The sequence below is a fragment of the Leishmania donovani genome, chromosome 27 (genome assembly GCF_000227135.1).
Source record: "Leishmania donovani BPK282A1 complete genome, chromosome 27".
Lineage (NCBI taxonomy): Eukaryota > Euglenozoa > Kinetoplastea > Trypanosomatida > Trypanosomatidae > Leishmania > Leishmania donovani.
Window position 1 is genome coordinate 952,613 of NC_018254.1, and position 12,748 is coordinate 965,360.

General features: G+C 62.7%; 6 protein-coding genes across 6 annotated transcripts; all 6 read left to right on the forward strand.

Annotated features, from left to right (window-relative positions):
• Nucleotides 1-278: 278 nt before the first annotated feature.
• LDBPK_272390 (3-oxoacyl-(acyl-carrier protein) reductase-like protein) lies at nucleotides 279-1,004 on the forward strand (the record flags this gene model as incomplete). Its single annotated transcript, XM_003862042.1, has 1 exon — nucleotides 279-1,004. One exon carries the CDS (start codon nucleotides 279-281, stop codon nucleotides 1,002-1,004), a length of 726 nt encoding a protein of 241 aa, XP_003862090.1.
• Nucleotides 1,005-1,538: 534 nt separating this feature from the next.
• Nucleotides 1,539-2,882, forward strand: LDBPK_272400 (hypothetical protein, conserved; the record flags this gene model as incomplete). Its single annotated transcript, XM_003862043.1, has 1 exon — nucleotides 1,539-2,882. The coding sequence occupies one exon, from the start codon at nucleotides 1,539-1,541 to the stop codon at nucleotides 2,880-2,882; it is 1,344 nt and encodes a 447-aa protein (XP_003862091.1).
• Nucleotides 2,883-3,621: 739 nt separating this feature from the next.
• Nucleotides 3,622-4,521, forward strand: LDBPK_272410 (protein kinase, putative; the record flags this gene model as incomplete). Its single annotated transcript, XM_003862044.1, has 1 exon — nucleotides 3,622-4,521. One exon carries the CDS (start codon nucleotides 3,622-3,624, stop codon nucleotides 4,519-4,521), a length of 900 nt encoding a protein of 299 aa, XP_003862092.1.
• Nucleotides 4,522-5,209: 688 nt separating this feature from the next.
• On the forward strand, nucleotides 5,210-6,892 carry LDBPK_272420 (protein kinase, putative; the record flags this gene model as incomplete). Its single annotated transcript, XM_003862045.1, has 1 exon — nucleotides 5,210-6,892. One exon carries the CDS (start codon nucleotides 5,210-5,212, stop codon nucleotides 6,890-6,892), a length of 1,683 nt encoding a protein of 560 aa, XP_003862093.1.
• Nucleotides 6,893-8,586: 1,694 nt separating this feature from the next.
• LDBPK_272430 (hypothetical protein, conserved) lies at nucleotides 8,587-10,128 on the forward strand (the record flags this gene model as incomplete). The annotated part of the gene is made up of 1 exon (XM_003862046.1): nucleotides 8,587-10,128. The coding sequence occupies one exon, from the start codon at nucleotides 8,587-8,589 to the stop codon at nucleotides 10,126-10,128; it is 1,542 nt and encodes a 513-aa protein (XP_003862094.1).
• A 599-nt stretch (nucleotides 10,129-10,727) lies between these two features.
• On the forward strand, nucleotides 10,728-12,158 carry LDBPK_272440 (tubulin-tyrosine ligase-like protein; the record flags this gene model as incomplete). The annotated part of the gene is made up of 1 exon (XM_003862047.1): nucleotides 10,728-12,158. The coding sequence occupies one exon, from the start codon at nucleotides 10,728-10,730 to the stop codon at nucleotides 12,156-12,158; it is 1,431 nt and encodes a 476-aa protein (XP_003862095.1).
• Between the last annotated feature and the right edge of the window lie 590 nt (nucleotides 12,159-12,748).

Sequence of the window (12,748 nt, forward strand, 5' to 3'; positions counted from 1 at the left end):
CCCTCTGGAGGCTGTGAAGCGGCGCTCTGTGCCTCAGCCTTCCCCCAAACCATCTCGCATACGTAACACACACACACACATCTATACATATGCATGTGTGTGTGTGTGTGCGTGTGTGTGTGTATGCGTACCCGTGACGCACACCTACATTCCCCTCGCGCTCCCTACCCGCTCACTCTTCTCCTAACCGCGTCTTTTCTGCAGCCACAGCGACATCAGCGGGACGCCCGAGACAGAGACACACACGCACAGATACCGTTTCTCTGAAGCCGCCCAACATGGTGTGGAATGTGCGTGGCAAGGTGGGCGTCATCACCGGTGCTTCCTGCGCCCTCGGCCGCGAAATCATGGAGAGGCTGGCCAGCCAGCATCAGATGAAGCTGGCGTGTGTCTCTCGCAAGCCGCTTGCCACACCGCTGCCTGCTGGCTGCGCGGCTTTTGTGGCCGACGTGAGTCGCGGCGACGACTGCGACGCCCTCATGAAATCGGTTCAGCGTGAGCTTGGCGCGGTGTCGCTTCTCATCAACTGCGCCGGCGTTACACTCAGCAAGGTCCACGTGATGTGCACCGACGACGACTACGCGGCTGTCATGAATACAAACCTGAAGGGTGCGCTGCAGGTGACGCGTGCGGCGCTGCGGCATGGCGGATTGCTCAAACTGCAGGATGGGGCCGTGCTGCACATAGGCTCTGTGGCGGGTGTGGTGGGCAACGAGGGGCAGGTGCTGTACAGCGCGTCCAAGGCTGCCCTCAGCGGGGCGGTCAAGTCGTGGGCGCTTGAGTATGGCCCGCGCAACATCCGCTTCAACGTGGTCGCACCGGGCCTCATCGATGGGGAAGGCATGGCCACGACACTGACCGAGGGGCAGAAGCAACGTTGGCGTGATGACTGTCCGCTCAAGCGGCTTGCCACCGCTTCGGAGGTGGCAGACATGGCCGTGGCCGTGGCGCTGTGCCGCTACATGAATGGGCAGACAATCGCCGTCGATGGCGGCTTATCGTGACGTGTGAGAGATGACACGTTCACACGACTGTCTGTGTACGCGCCATTTACAGGTCTCTGCAGGTGCTTCACCATGTATGGGGTGCGTAAACAGCGATGCATTTACACGGCGCTCTTACGTGTTTCCTCCTCTGCAGTGGATGAGGCCATCACCACAACTTGTGATGCGGGGTGGGTGGTGCGACAGCAGCTGCAGCGGAGGCGACGGAAGCCGCTGCACCTCAGGCCGCCTCTCTCTCTCGGGGCTACCGGTGATGCCTACGGGCTTCCTCAGCCACAAACGCCGCCCTTCTCCAGACATCCCACTCTTTCTCTACACTGCTGCCTTGTAAATCCGCTGGCCCTTCCACCCTCTCCCGTTCTCTTCTCTACACCACGCAGACCATGCAAGTGCCGAGGCACACACACACACACACACACACACGCACGCACAAGCACGAGCGTAAGAATCGCAGGACGCACCACCCGCCGCACCTGTTTCTCGTCCGCCCCATACACGCCAAGTGACTTGTCCAAAGGAGAGTTTGTCGCTCTCATGCAAGCTCTGCCTCAAGTGCTCGATGACCGACGGCAGCGGCTGCAGGTGCACGAGAACACTATCGTGCAAGATGCCACGCAGAAGATGAACGTCACGGTACAGCAGCTCTACGCCTGCTCGGCTGATATTCGGCAATGCAGTGACGTTATTGAGGGATCCGTGCTGGTGCTGGGCGTACACACTGCGCACACGCTCCTAACCCAGCTCAGCCGCTCACTCAAGTCCATTGAAGCCGTGATGGACGCCTGGCGCACCACGGCGACCGTGTATCAGGAGCACTTCACACAGTGCCGCCAATTCATGGCGTCCATGGACCAGGCTTACGCGGGCATGAAGGAGAGACGCAAAACTGCGGAGACGGAGCTGCGGGCGCTGCGCGCGGAACGGGACCGAAAGGAGCAGGCCTACGACGCGGCGGTGCTGTATGTGCAACGAGTCTTGGCTGAGCACACGCAGTGGCAGGAGGCACACAGCTACAACACGCAGCGCTGGCCCATGACGGACGCCTGCGAGGAGGCTCTCGCGGTGCTGCACGCGGTGCGAGCGGGATCGTCTGCCGGCAACTCAGACCGCCGCAGCCGAAAGGATGGCGATATCGGACGCGAAGAGGTGCCGCTGTCTCTCAAGGACGACACCAGCGGCAGTGTGGGTGAGGTGTCCCGCTCGTGCTGCGCTAGTTTTGTGTCGCCGTCGCCGCTACCCGCGTTATGCGAGTGGGCGCCAGTTGTCTCGTCATCCACGGCCAACTCGAGCGAGGCGAGCGGGGATGTGGCGCGGCGTTGGTGCACCGCGATGGCTGGCCGACTCGGTGCCACTCAACCGTCTTTGCACTTTGCGTATGTGCCTCCTGCGGAGGAGGTGCAGCTGCTGCGCGAGGTGCTGGCGATGGGCACTGGGAGCTCTTCCCTCATGAAGGACATTCAATCCGCACAAGCACGCCTCGACGAACGCCGCACGCAGGTGCGCAGAGTGTGCGCTCGCAGTCTCGATTCCTTGCACGCGATGCGGCAGGAGATGAGGATACTGAGGACGCACCTGCAGCACTTGCTCGACAGCCAGACCCCGTTCATGTCTATGGGCGAGGAACTACTAAGCCGCGTGCGCACGCACATGGAGGTGGAGGTGGCGAGACGAGTCGCCGCTATCACCGCCTCTACCGCCACGACCTTTACCACCGCGCCGTCTCCCGCCGGTGACTCTCAGAGCGGCATCGGCTCCATGCCGCGTTTGAGCAGCTACTCGGTGAGTTATGTGGCTATCCCGTCGTCAGGGCTCAGCGAGGTCGCCGAAAGCGGTGGCGACACGGCCTCTGAAGGCTGGACATGGATGGCGGATGCGTGATGACCTACAGAGCTAGACAGCGATGCGCTCTTGTGCCCTCGTTCTCCTCTGTCTCCCCATGTGCGCGTGCCTACGGTGGTGGCAGGAGCGCACCGGTGGCAAGAATATCGGCCCCCCATGCACACAGGTCGACACACACACGCACACACACACCAACACGTCGGAGTGCGTACTCGTATGTAAAGAATAAATTCGGTTTTCCTTTTCTATTGTGAAATCTTTGGAGCCTGAGTGTGTGCTGGTGGTCGTGGCTGCCGGGAGGAGTGGGTGGGTGAGGTGGGGGGGGGCGTGCGCCACCGCCGCCACGGCGGCTTCTCCCCTTTCCCCACTCACTCCCCGCCCGTCGTGCGATCTCATGCCCGCTTTTCTTCCTCTTATGTCTCTGTCTCGTTCTGCCTTTGCCTCTCCTCACTGGAACGTGTGCCCACCGACGCCTGCGCTCCGATGCCCCCGACTCACTCACCGCCTCACACACCGCCGCTGCTGGTCTGACCGGTGCCATCATCTGCTCTATGGCGCTCTGTTTTCCGCCTTCTTCTCCCCCTCAAAGCACAGACAGACACAGAGCGAGACCGCAGCCGACACTCACACGATTTTGTGACGACTACGAGTGTGCGCCCGCTACGGCGAGCAACATCACTGCCACAGACCTCAAAGAGAAGGAAGGCGCGTGCACACCCACCCACCCATACACACATACACATCAAGCGGCCCGCGTCCGTGCCTTCGCTCGTTTGCCATGTCCCTCGACGCCGATTACGAGGTGGAAAGCTACGCGTTCGTGGCGGGGTGCCGAGTGAAAGTGTACCGCTGCACGCACCGCAGCACCGGTGCCAAGCGCGCCGTGAAGGTGTACCACACCGCAGCGATGGACAGCCGGCGCGCCGCCATGGCGGTCGAGGAGGGCACGTTGGCCAAGTCGCTCCCAGCGGCGCCGCAGCTCGTGCGCGTCTTCGACGTCTATGTGGAGGTGGAGCGCGTGTCGATTGTGATGGAGTACATGGAGCACGGCTCCCTCTACCAACGGATCACCACCTGCGGCCCTTTGGCGGAGACTGAGGCTCGTGACGTGGCGCGGCACATTCTCACTGGTCTCGCCCTCCTGCACGCCAACAACGTCATGCACCGAGACATCAAGCCTGAAAACGTGCTCGTGCGTACCACCACAGGCAGCAGCACCGGTCTTGGTGGCGCGGCTGCCAAGACCGCCTCTGCTGCGACGACTGTGGTGGCCATTGGCGACTTCGGCTTCGCCACGCGCCGAATCCCGCACGACGAGTTCGTCGGCTCCCCGCAATACAGCGCGCCAGAGTTGGCCCTCGTTGCGCTTCAGCAGCGCTACGGTCACGCCGGTGCCGCGCTGCCCATCACTACGCGTCCGCTGTACAGCGAAAAGTGCGACATTTGGTCGGCTGGTGTGGTCGTGTTCGTGGCGCTTACCGGCCTCCTGCCCTTCGACGGCGCCACCCCCGAGGACGTCTTTACGGCGGTGATACGCAACGCCGTTCCCTTCAACAGGGTGCCGCCCGGCCGGATGGGGCCCTCTGCCAGGGCGTTCGTCGACGCCCTGCTGACGCCGAACCCGTCAAAGCGGCCATCGGCCAAGGAGGCACTGCGGCACGCGTGGCTGACCGGCTAGCACGCGCGATCGGCGGCGTTGCATGGCCCGCCAGCGTTGTTTCGGGAAGCCACAACACGCGCGCACGCACGCACGCACGTACAACGACCTCGCTTCGTTCTCTTCGCATTGCCTCGCCTCTGGAACGCCGAGAGGGGGCTGGGAACAGGCCCACCCAATGGCCTGCGCGTACGTGGGCACGGAGCTACATACAGGCCACTACACAGTGTCGACAGAGGGCATCGTGGCGGATCGCATGGCACCGCCGACTTCTTCCACCGTTTTCCTAACTCCTCTTTGTGGTGTTCACCACTGCTCGCGTGTGTGGACGTCCTCCCCATCTCATCTCGTCTCTCCATCAGCGCTGCATCTCTGCCACCCCTCCTCACCCTCGTCCCGCACACCCGCCGAGTCCATCACCTACGCATGCAGTGGAGGCCGTTGTCATCCCCGCATCCATTTCTCGGTCGGATAAACAGCAACCAAATAGTGAACAGGGAGGGGGGGGGGCAGGCGATGCCAACACACGCATCTACACATGCATGCATGCGCGTGTGTTCATGTCTCTCACCTCACTCTCACTGAGCGGCTCTTTGCACTTTCCCCCCTTTTTTTCCTTCGCCCACGCACGGGCTGACGGACCTCCACTCACTCACATACACACAGGTGCATCGCGAAGGAACCCACGCGTAGTGGCACGGGCCGATCGATGGGCCTCACTGCAGAGGCGATCGCCCCATCGGAGGGGCACTTTAGACACCACTACTCGCTGGGCGACGAGATCGGCAAGGGCGCGTACGCCGTCGTTTTCCGCTGCAACCACCGAGAGACGAAGGCCGTGTACGCGGTGAAGATCGTGGACAAGAGAAAGGCGGGACCGAAGGACATCGATGACATCACGCATGAGATTGACGTGATGGGCCGCATCGGCTACCACCCAAACGTGGTGCAGATGATTGAGTACTTCTCCACGGAGCGGCGCTTTTACATCATCCTCGATCTCTTGTCGGGCGGCATGCTGTTTGACCGCATCATCGAGCTGAAGCACTACAGCGAGTCCAACGCCTCAGTGCTGGTGCGCAACGTGCTCTCCGGACTGGCGCATATTCACTCAAGAGGCGTCATACACCGTGACTTGAAGCCGGAGAACCTGCTGCTGCGCTACGCGGCCTCGCCGTCGACGTCGCCAAACTCGAACTTGACGGACGTGTGCCTCGCAGACTTTGGGTTGGCCGGGTACGTGCCGAGCACCACCTGCTGCGGGTCCCCCTCGTACATCGCGCCAGAGGTGATCAGCGTGGGCTACTACCGAACCCGCAAGGAGCCGTACGACGCCAAGTGCGATATCTGGTCCATCGGCGTCATTACATACATCTTGCTCAGCGGCAAGATGCCATTCCACGGCAACAGCTTCAAGGAAACATTTGAGCTCATTGTCAGCAATCGCTGGTCCTTCAACAGCGACACGTGGGCGAGCGTCACCCCAACAGCGAAGGACTTTATTCAGGCCTGTCTTACCTACGACCCGGTGGAGCGCCCGACGGCGCTGGAGCTGCTGCAGCATCCGTGGCTCGCCAACGAGCAGCCCCACGTGCACCTCGGGCGCAGCCTTGAGTCACTGCGTGATCTCACAAAGAAGAAGGTGAAGGCGGCAGTGCAGGTATTCTGCTGGACGCAGAGCCTCCTCGGTCCGCTGGACTGGACGCCGCCGTTCATGCGTTTCCTGCGGCACACCGACAAGTTCTCCACGGTCCTTACACACCAGTCGCAGACGGACCCGAAGCAGGTGCACACCGTGGACTTTAGCAAGGCGCTGGATCACAAGAAGCCCGGCTGGCGCATCCAGGACTGCTGCACATGTCCTTCGGAGCAGGTCTGTCGGCACATCCAGAACGTACATGAGTACCTCTTCGTCGGCAAGCGCTCCATGGAGGTGTACCCGTTCATCGACGAGCTGCGGATGATGCACGAGGAGGCTGAGGATAGCCTCACGGCGGACCCGCGCGACGCCGAGGCGAGGAAGCGGCTAGACCAGGTCAACTACCTCATTGAGGCTGCCTGCGTCTTCTCGGACGAGCTGGCAAAGGTGCCGGCGGGGGAGCTCAAACCGAACCTGATGCTGGACGGATCGCGCAACACTCTCTTTCGTGCGCTGGGCGGCTCTCGCAGTGTGACGAAGACGTGGCATGGGTCGGATAAGGAGGATGTGGCGCACCGAGTGGTGGAGAAGATGCGCGCTCAGAAGTTGGCCTCGCCGGCGACAGGGAAGACGACCAAGGCAGCTGCCATGCCGCCGTCCTCGACGCCCACCCCCAAGCCGTCCAGCAAACCATCATCAAGTAAGAGGATCACAACAACTCCAAACGCGGGCACGCCGAGCAGACGCAGCTGACGGCAGTGAACGGCGGGGGAGGGGGTGTCGTGCGGCCGTCGCCACGGCGATGTGATCTTCGCATCTGAGTGTGCCTGTACTCGTCTGAGGGGGAGAGGGGTGGGCTATTTCGCTGACGGTGGCGCCCTTGCCCTTTTCTCGTTCTCTCACGCGCGTACAGGCCTACCCACGCACGTGCGCACTGCCCCTCTTCTTTCTGTTGAGTGTTGCTCTCTTCGCTGCGAACGCGCCTCTGCGTGTCCCGTGCCTGACGCGGGTTTGCCACGCCTTCCCTTCGCTGTCGCTTCTTTCCTTCAGACAGGGCAGCTGTGCCAGCGCACCGGCACCCTCAAGCGTAGCATAGAAAGGCAAGCCGTGAGAGAGGGGGTATCGTTCCTTCATCCCTCTCTCGCACACGCACACACAATGTGCGCTACCTGAGGTGTGTGTGTGTGTGCCTCTCTCTGTCGGTGCTCTCTTATCTTCTTGAACGTTAGCGTCTCTCTCTCTCTCCATCGCTTCTCTGCTGTCGTTTTCTCTCGCGTGTGCGTGCGCGCAGCACTTTGGTCGTGCCAGGCGGCGACGAACGGGGCGTGTTGGCGGTTCGTCGTTGGATGCGCTGTCTGATCTCTCTTGCTTTGTTTTGTATCGGCGCGTGCACGCACTTCTCTGCCGCCCCCCCCCCCTCTTCTCCTCGTCTCTCTGTGTGTGCTGTGCGCGCGTATGTGTGTGCGCATCACGTGTGCAGAGACCCACCCGTATACCAGATTCCTTGTGCTCTCCAGTGCCCCACCCTGTAAGAGCGAATTATGAACGATGCGCACGTGCAGGGCGCCATCGCACGGGTTCCGTGTGAAGGCACAAGAGAGAGCGCGCAAGAGGCGGTAGGCGGGAGGGAGGGGCGAGATGCCCGTGCCTGTGACAGAGTGCGTGTGCTGGTGGGCTCCTCCTCCTCTTCTCATTCGTTTCTGGGGGAGGGGTGCTCTCGGTGTTGCTGGCGTTGCCCTTGTTGCCCGCGTGCGTGTATATTGTTCATCTCCGTGGCTGAATTTGGCTCGACGTTCGAAACGAACACAACCACAAAGCGGTGAAGCTGGCCGGAGGTGACCCTGGGTGGGTGCGCTCTCACCCACTCGCTCTCCGCTGGAGAGCGGAGGCTGGCCAGATCAGTGAGAGAGACAGGTGCACGCAGTGGCTGCTACTGCCGATGCCGCCGAGAGCGCACCGCCCCTCGTCCAGCTTTATTCCCGATTCGCTCCTCCTGCCGCAGCGGGCTTACGGCAACACACCAGCACGTGTGCACACGTGTATGTGCGTGCGCGTCTGCCATGGACGCGTCGCCACAACTGTTCCGCCCCTCCCCCCCCCCTGTGATGCTGTACATGTGCGTGCATGCGCTGATACCGTCGGTGCGCGCCCCCGAACCCTCACTCCACAACTCCTGCTACTCTTCCCTTTTTCTCTGTCCCACACCCGCGCCCGCACTGCCCGCTCCTCCTCCATGCACGCGTGCGCGTGTGCACATGCGTCTCTCGCATCGTAGTTCGGTGCGGCCTGTTGAATCGGATTGCCCCACCCACTCTCTTGTCTCGCTCTCTTCGGTGCTCGTATCTCATCCCCTCCGCACGCGGCCCGCGCACACACACGCGCAGACTCGAAAGAGGCAAGCTCGACGAGCACCACCGCCACTCTTCATAACATAGACCACGAACACGATGCTACGCTGCAACATCTCTCAGCGGGTGCCGACACACCCAGTGGTGTCTGTCAAGTCGGGGCTCGTCTTTGAGCGCAGCCTCGTCGAGAAGTACGTTGACGAGCATGGCCGCTGCCCTGTCACAGGGGATCCGCTGCGCAAGGAAGATCTCATAACGGCCCAGGGCGCTGCTCCAGATGCGTCCATCGCTTCAAGTGGCAGTCTCGGAGCTGCCTCTGTCCCTACGCTTCTGGAGCGCCTCCAAGTGGAGTGGGAGGGGGTGGCGCTGGAGCAGTTCAGCCTCCGCCAGCAGGTAACGCAACTGCAGCTGGAGCTGGCGCACGCGCTGCAGCAGTACGACGCCGCCTGCAGGGTGATTGCGCGGCTTAGCAAGGAGCTCGATTCTCTCCGCGGAGGCAAAGCCGTGGCTGCTGAGGAGACTGACAAGGGCCCCGCTGTGGTGGTGGTGCCGGCGCCGGTGCTGCGACGCATGGACGCTGTCGAGGCGGCAGAGCGTCAGGCACGCAAACAGCGCAAGGCGGCGGCGGGCTCGGCGACGGCCACACCGTCGCAACTCATGGAGGAGGCGGAGTGGGTGGCCACGTCGTCGTCATCGGCGTCCGCATCCTCTGCACGCTCGGCTGTGCGCGTTGCGGCGGCGGCCGACGCCAGCAGCTCGGGCGTCTTCGTCAGCGCCGTCACGGGCGATCACGCCATTGTGCGGTACAGCCCTGACGGTTTCAGCGAGGAGGCGCGTGGAGTAGGGCACACTGCCGCCGTGCACACACTGGCGAGTCAGCCGGGCGACATCCTGCTCTCCGCCGCGGAGGACCTGACGGTGCGTGTGTGGTCGACGAAGGGCGCTGCGCTGACGGTCATGCACACTCTGCGGTACGCGAGTGGGGTGGTTGCCATGAGCCAGCGGACGGTGGGTGGGGCCTACATGCTCTGCGGCGCCGCTGATGGCGTCCTCACCCTCTCCGACCTGGAGAGCGGCGCGCACGTTGTGGCGACGGCGCCGCTGACGCTCGACACGACATCGGGGGCGCTGACGTGTGTGGAGCTGCACCCGTACGCCTCTCTTGCGGCTGTGGCTTTCCAGCCAACGGAGCTGCAGCTCTGGGATGCACGCGAGATGCGCGCCGACACCTTCATTTCCCACGTGCGGGGAACTGCTGCGCGCACGCACATCTGCAGCGCCAGCTTTAGTGCGGACTGCGTGTCCCTCGCGGCTGGCCTCACGGATGGCTCGGTGAACGTGTGGGACCTTCGCCAGGTGTTGGCCCCCGTAGCGGTGCTGCCGCCGAGCGCCGACGCCGTCCCAGCCACGGTACGCTACGCTCCAGACGGACGCTCTCTCGTCGTTGGCGGACACGGTGTGGCCTTATACGACTGCGCACGCCTGTCGGCCTCTTCCACCGCGGTTGAAGCCGTTGCGACGGCAGGACTCAAGGCGAGTGCGGTGTGCGACGTGTGCTGGACGACGAGCGGTACCGACGTGCTGTGCGGTAGCGTGGACGGCGTCGTCCGCCTGTACTCTACCGCAGCCGGCGCAACGTAGCGTAGCGAAAGGTGGTGGTGGGGGGAGGCGAGATGGTGATCCTCTGTTCGGCTCCTCATCCCGACCGGTGCGAACCTGCCTTGATGGGGTTTTGCTGGAGTGCGATGAGCAGCGAGGATGGCGTTAACGCGAGCTTCGCGCGCGCGTGCAGAGCTGATGCGCCTTAGGGAGCGGCGCCGCGACAACTTAAATCCGCGAAGAAAAGGATAGGAAAGGAGAATACATGTGAGAAGGGGCGTGTGAGACGCGCGCACAGGCCTACACAGACAAGACATGGACAAGCGTCTGGGAAAGCACTGCGCGCTTCGGCCGCGGTGAGACTTGGCCACCTCCCCACTCTCCACCAGACCGCGGCGTGCCTGCAAGCGTACGCGTATGATCCGGTGGTGCAAGGCGCATGCGTGTGCCCGTGTGCGGGTATGCCGACTGGCACCTTCCCACCTCTCTCACCCCTCCTTCCGTTCATCTCGTGCGTCCCCCCTCTCTCACACGCGCCTTCGCCTCTGCATGCCACACACCACCACGCGCTGGCTTGCCGCACGCACATACACACACTCCCTCTCTCGCTGCCTTTCGTCGAGTCGCTGCGCCGCGTACAAATGCGGCCCTTCACCAGCACGGCCGTGACTCCCACTGCAGCGGCTGCCGCACCCGCCTCCTCAATGTCCTCCCCTGCGCCCTTGAGGAAGGCGCAGGAGAGCGCGACGGGATCCGCCGGGTCATATTTTTTAGGTTCCTCAACCTTTTCCGTCTACGAGGAGATGGCGCGCCAGCTGCGCGAGGAGGGATGGCGGCGCAAGACGGAGACAGCGATCGCCACGGCGGACTTCATCCTGGGCGATCGCTTCCACATTCCTTACACCCTTCTGCGGGTCGAGCGGATGGCGCTGTCATCGTGGTTTGGCGGGACACGGTGGGTGAACTACTTCGAGGGCTCACATCGGCTGACGCTCAAGGCGGCGATGGTACAGCTGATGAAGGAGGTCGACACGCACTGGGCCAAGTGGTTGCCAGAGTCGTATGCGATTGGCGGGGACCAGCTAAAGAAGGCGGATGAGCGGCGCGCGCTGCTGGATGCGCTCGCGGCGGCAGGCGACGATGATGCCGTGTGGATCGTGAAGCCCAGCAGCGGGGCGAAGGGCCGGCACATTCTGCTGCTCCGCGCCTCCGCTGTACCGGAGTGGCTGGAGCGGCTGCCTGAGTGTAGCAGATCCATGTACGTGGTACAGCGCTACGTCGATCGCCCGCTGTTGCTCAGTAACGGCCGCAAGTTCGACATTCGCGTGTGGGCACTGCTGGTGAGTCCCTACAGCATCTACGCCTACACACAAGTCAGCTGCCGCACCGCGAGTGAGCCGTACGACTTGTCAGATATCACCAACACCCACGCACACCTCACGAACCACTGCCTGCAGAAGGATGCAGCGCATTTTGGCGAGTACGAAGAGGAAAACGAGATGTGGCTGCCGCAACTGCAGTCCTACCTCACCTCCATCGGCAAGCCGGCAGATCTTCTAGAGACCCGCGTGCTTCCCGCCATCAAGGAGCTCCTCGTGCGCACGCTCCTCGCAATGATGCCGGAGATAGCCGTTCCCGCGACGGAGGCGTACAAGTGCTTCCAGCTTTTCGGCTACGACATGATCCTCACGGAGGAGGCGGAGGTGCGGCTGCTAGAGATCAACGGCTCTCCTGGCATTGCGGAGCGCTTCCTTACCCCGCTGGTGCGGAGCATGCGGGAGCTTCTCGGGGCAGGGCCAAAGGACGGCACAGGGTCGAAAACAGCCGCCTGCAACTCCGACGACACGTCTCATGAGGGGTTTAGCGAGAACGGTAGCAGCAGCAGCAGTGGCTGCGCCAGCCCGGCAAGTACATCCAACAGCTGCCCAGGGAGACGACGCACTTCGCGTGCTTTCTCAGCAGCGACGCCGGCCACAGGGGTTACGCGGAATTGGCGGCTGGAGGACGAGGGCTTCGTGCTGCTATGGCGTCGCGGCGATGCGGTGCCACCTGGTTTGGTGGGTGTGTGCTAGCAGACGCGCTACAATGTTGGCGAACTCTACGAGAGGGGAGGAGCGTGTTACTCGGTGCTGTGCTGACGCTCTCCTCGATGCCTCTTTATTTTTTCATTCATGTGAGGCGTGGCATGAGAAGGGCTGCCTGTCTGTGCGGACGTGTGTGGGCGCAAACACCTGGCGGCCATGATTGTACCACTTTTCTTTTGAATCGCTGCTGAGCGACATACCGCAACGCGACTCCCGCGTATCGTCAGCCCCTTCCCCCCTCTCCCTTTCCCCTTACTTCCGTCTCTGCCGTGGCCGCCAGCCTGCCTAAGGCGGCTAATAGTTGAGGTGAAGGACGGCACGCGCATGTCACCACCTTTCACGGTTCAGCACCTTCTTCCACCCTCTGCGGTCTGATCGAGTCGCCTTTCACCGACTCCACTTCTCCACTTCTCCTCCCCACCGCCTCACGCCCTCCCTCCCACACTCCCTACCGAGTCGCAGTCGTGCACAGGCGCGTCTCAAGGATTCTTGCAGCAACTTAACGCTTCGACGAGCGCTTTCTCGCGCTGCGAGGGATCCCACCACGGCATCCCACCACGCCATCCCACCACGCCATC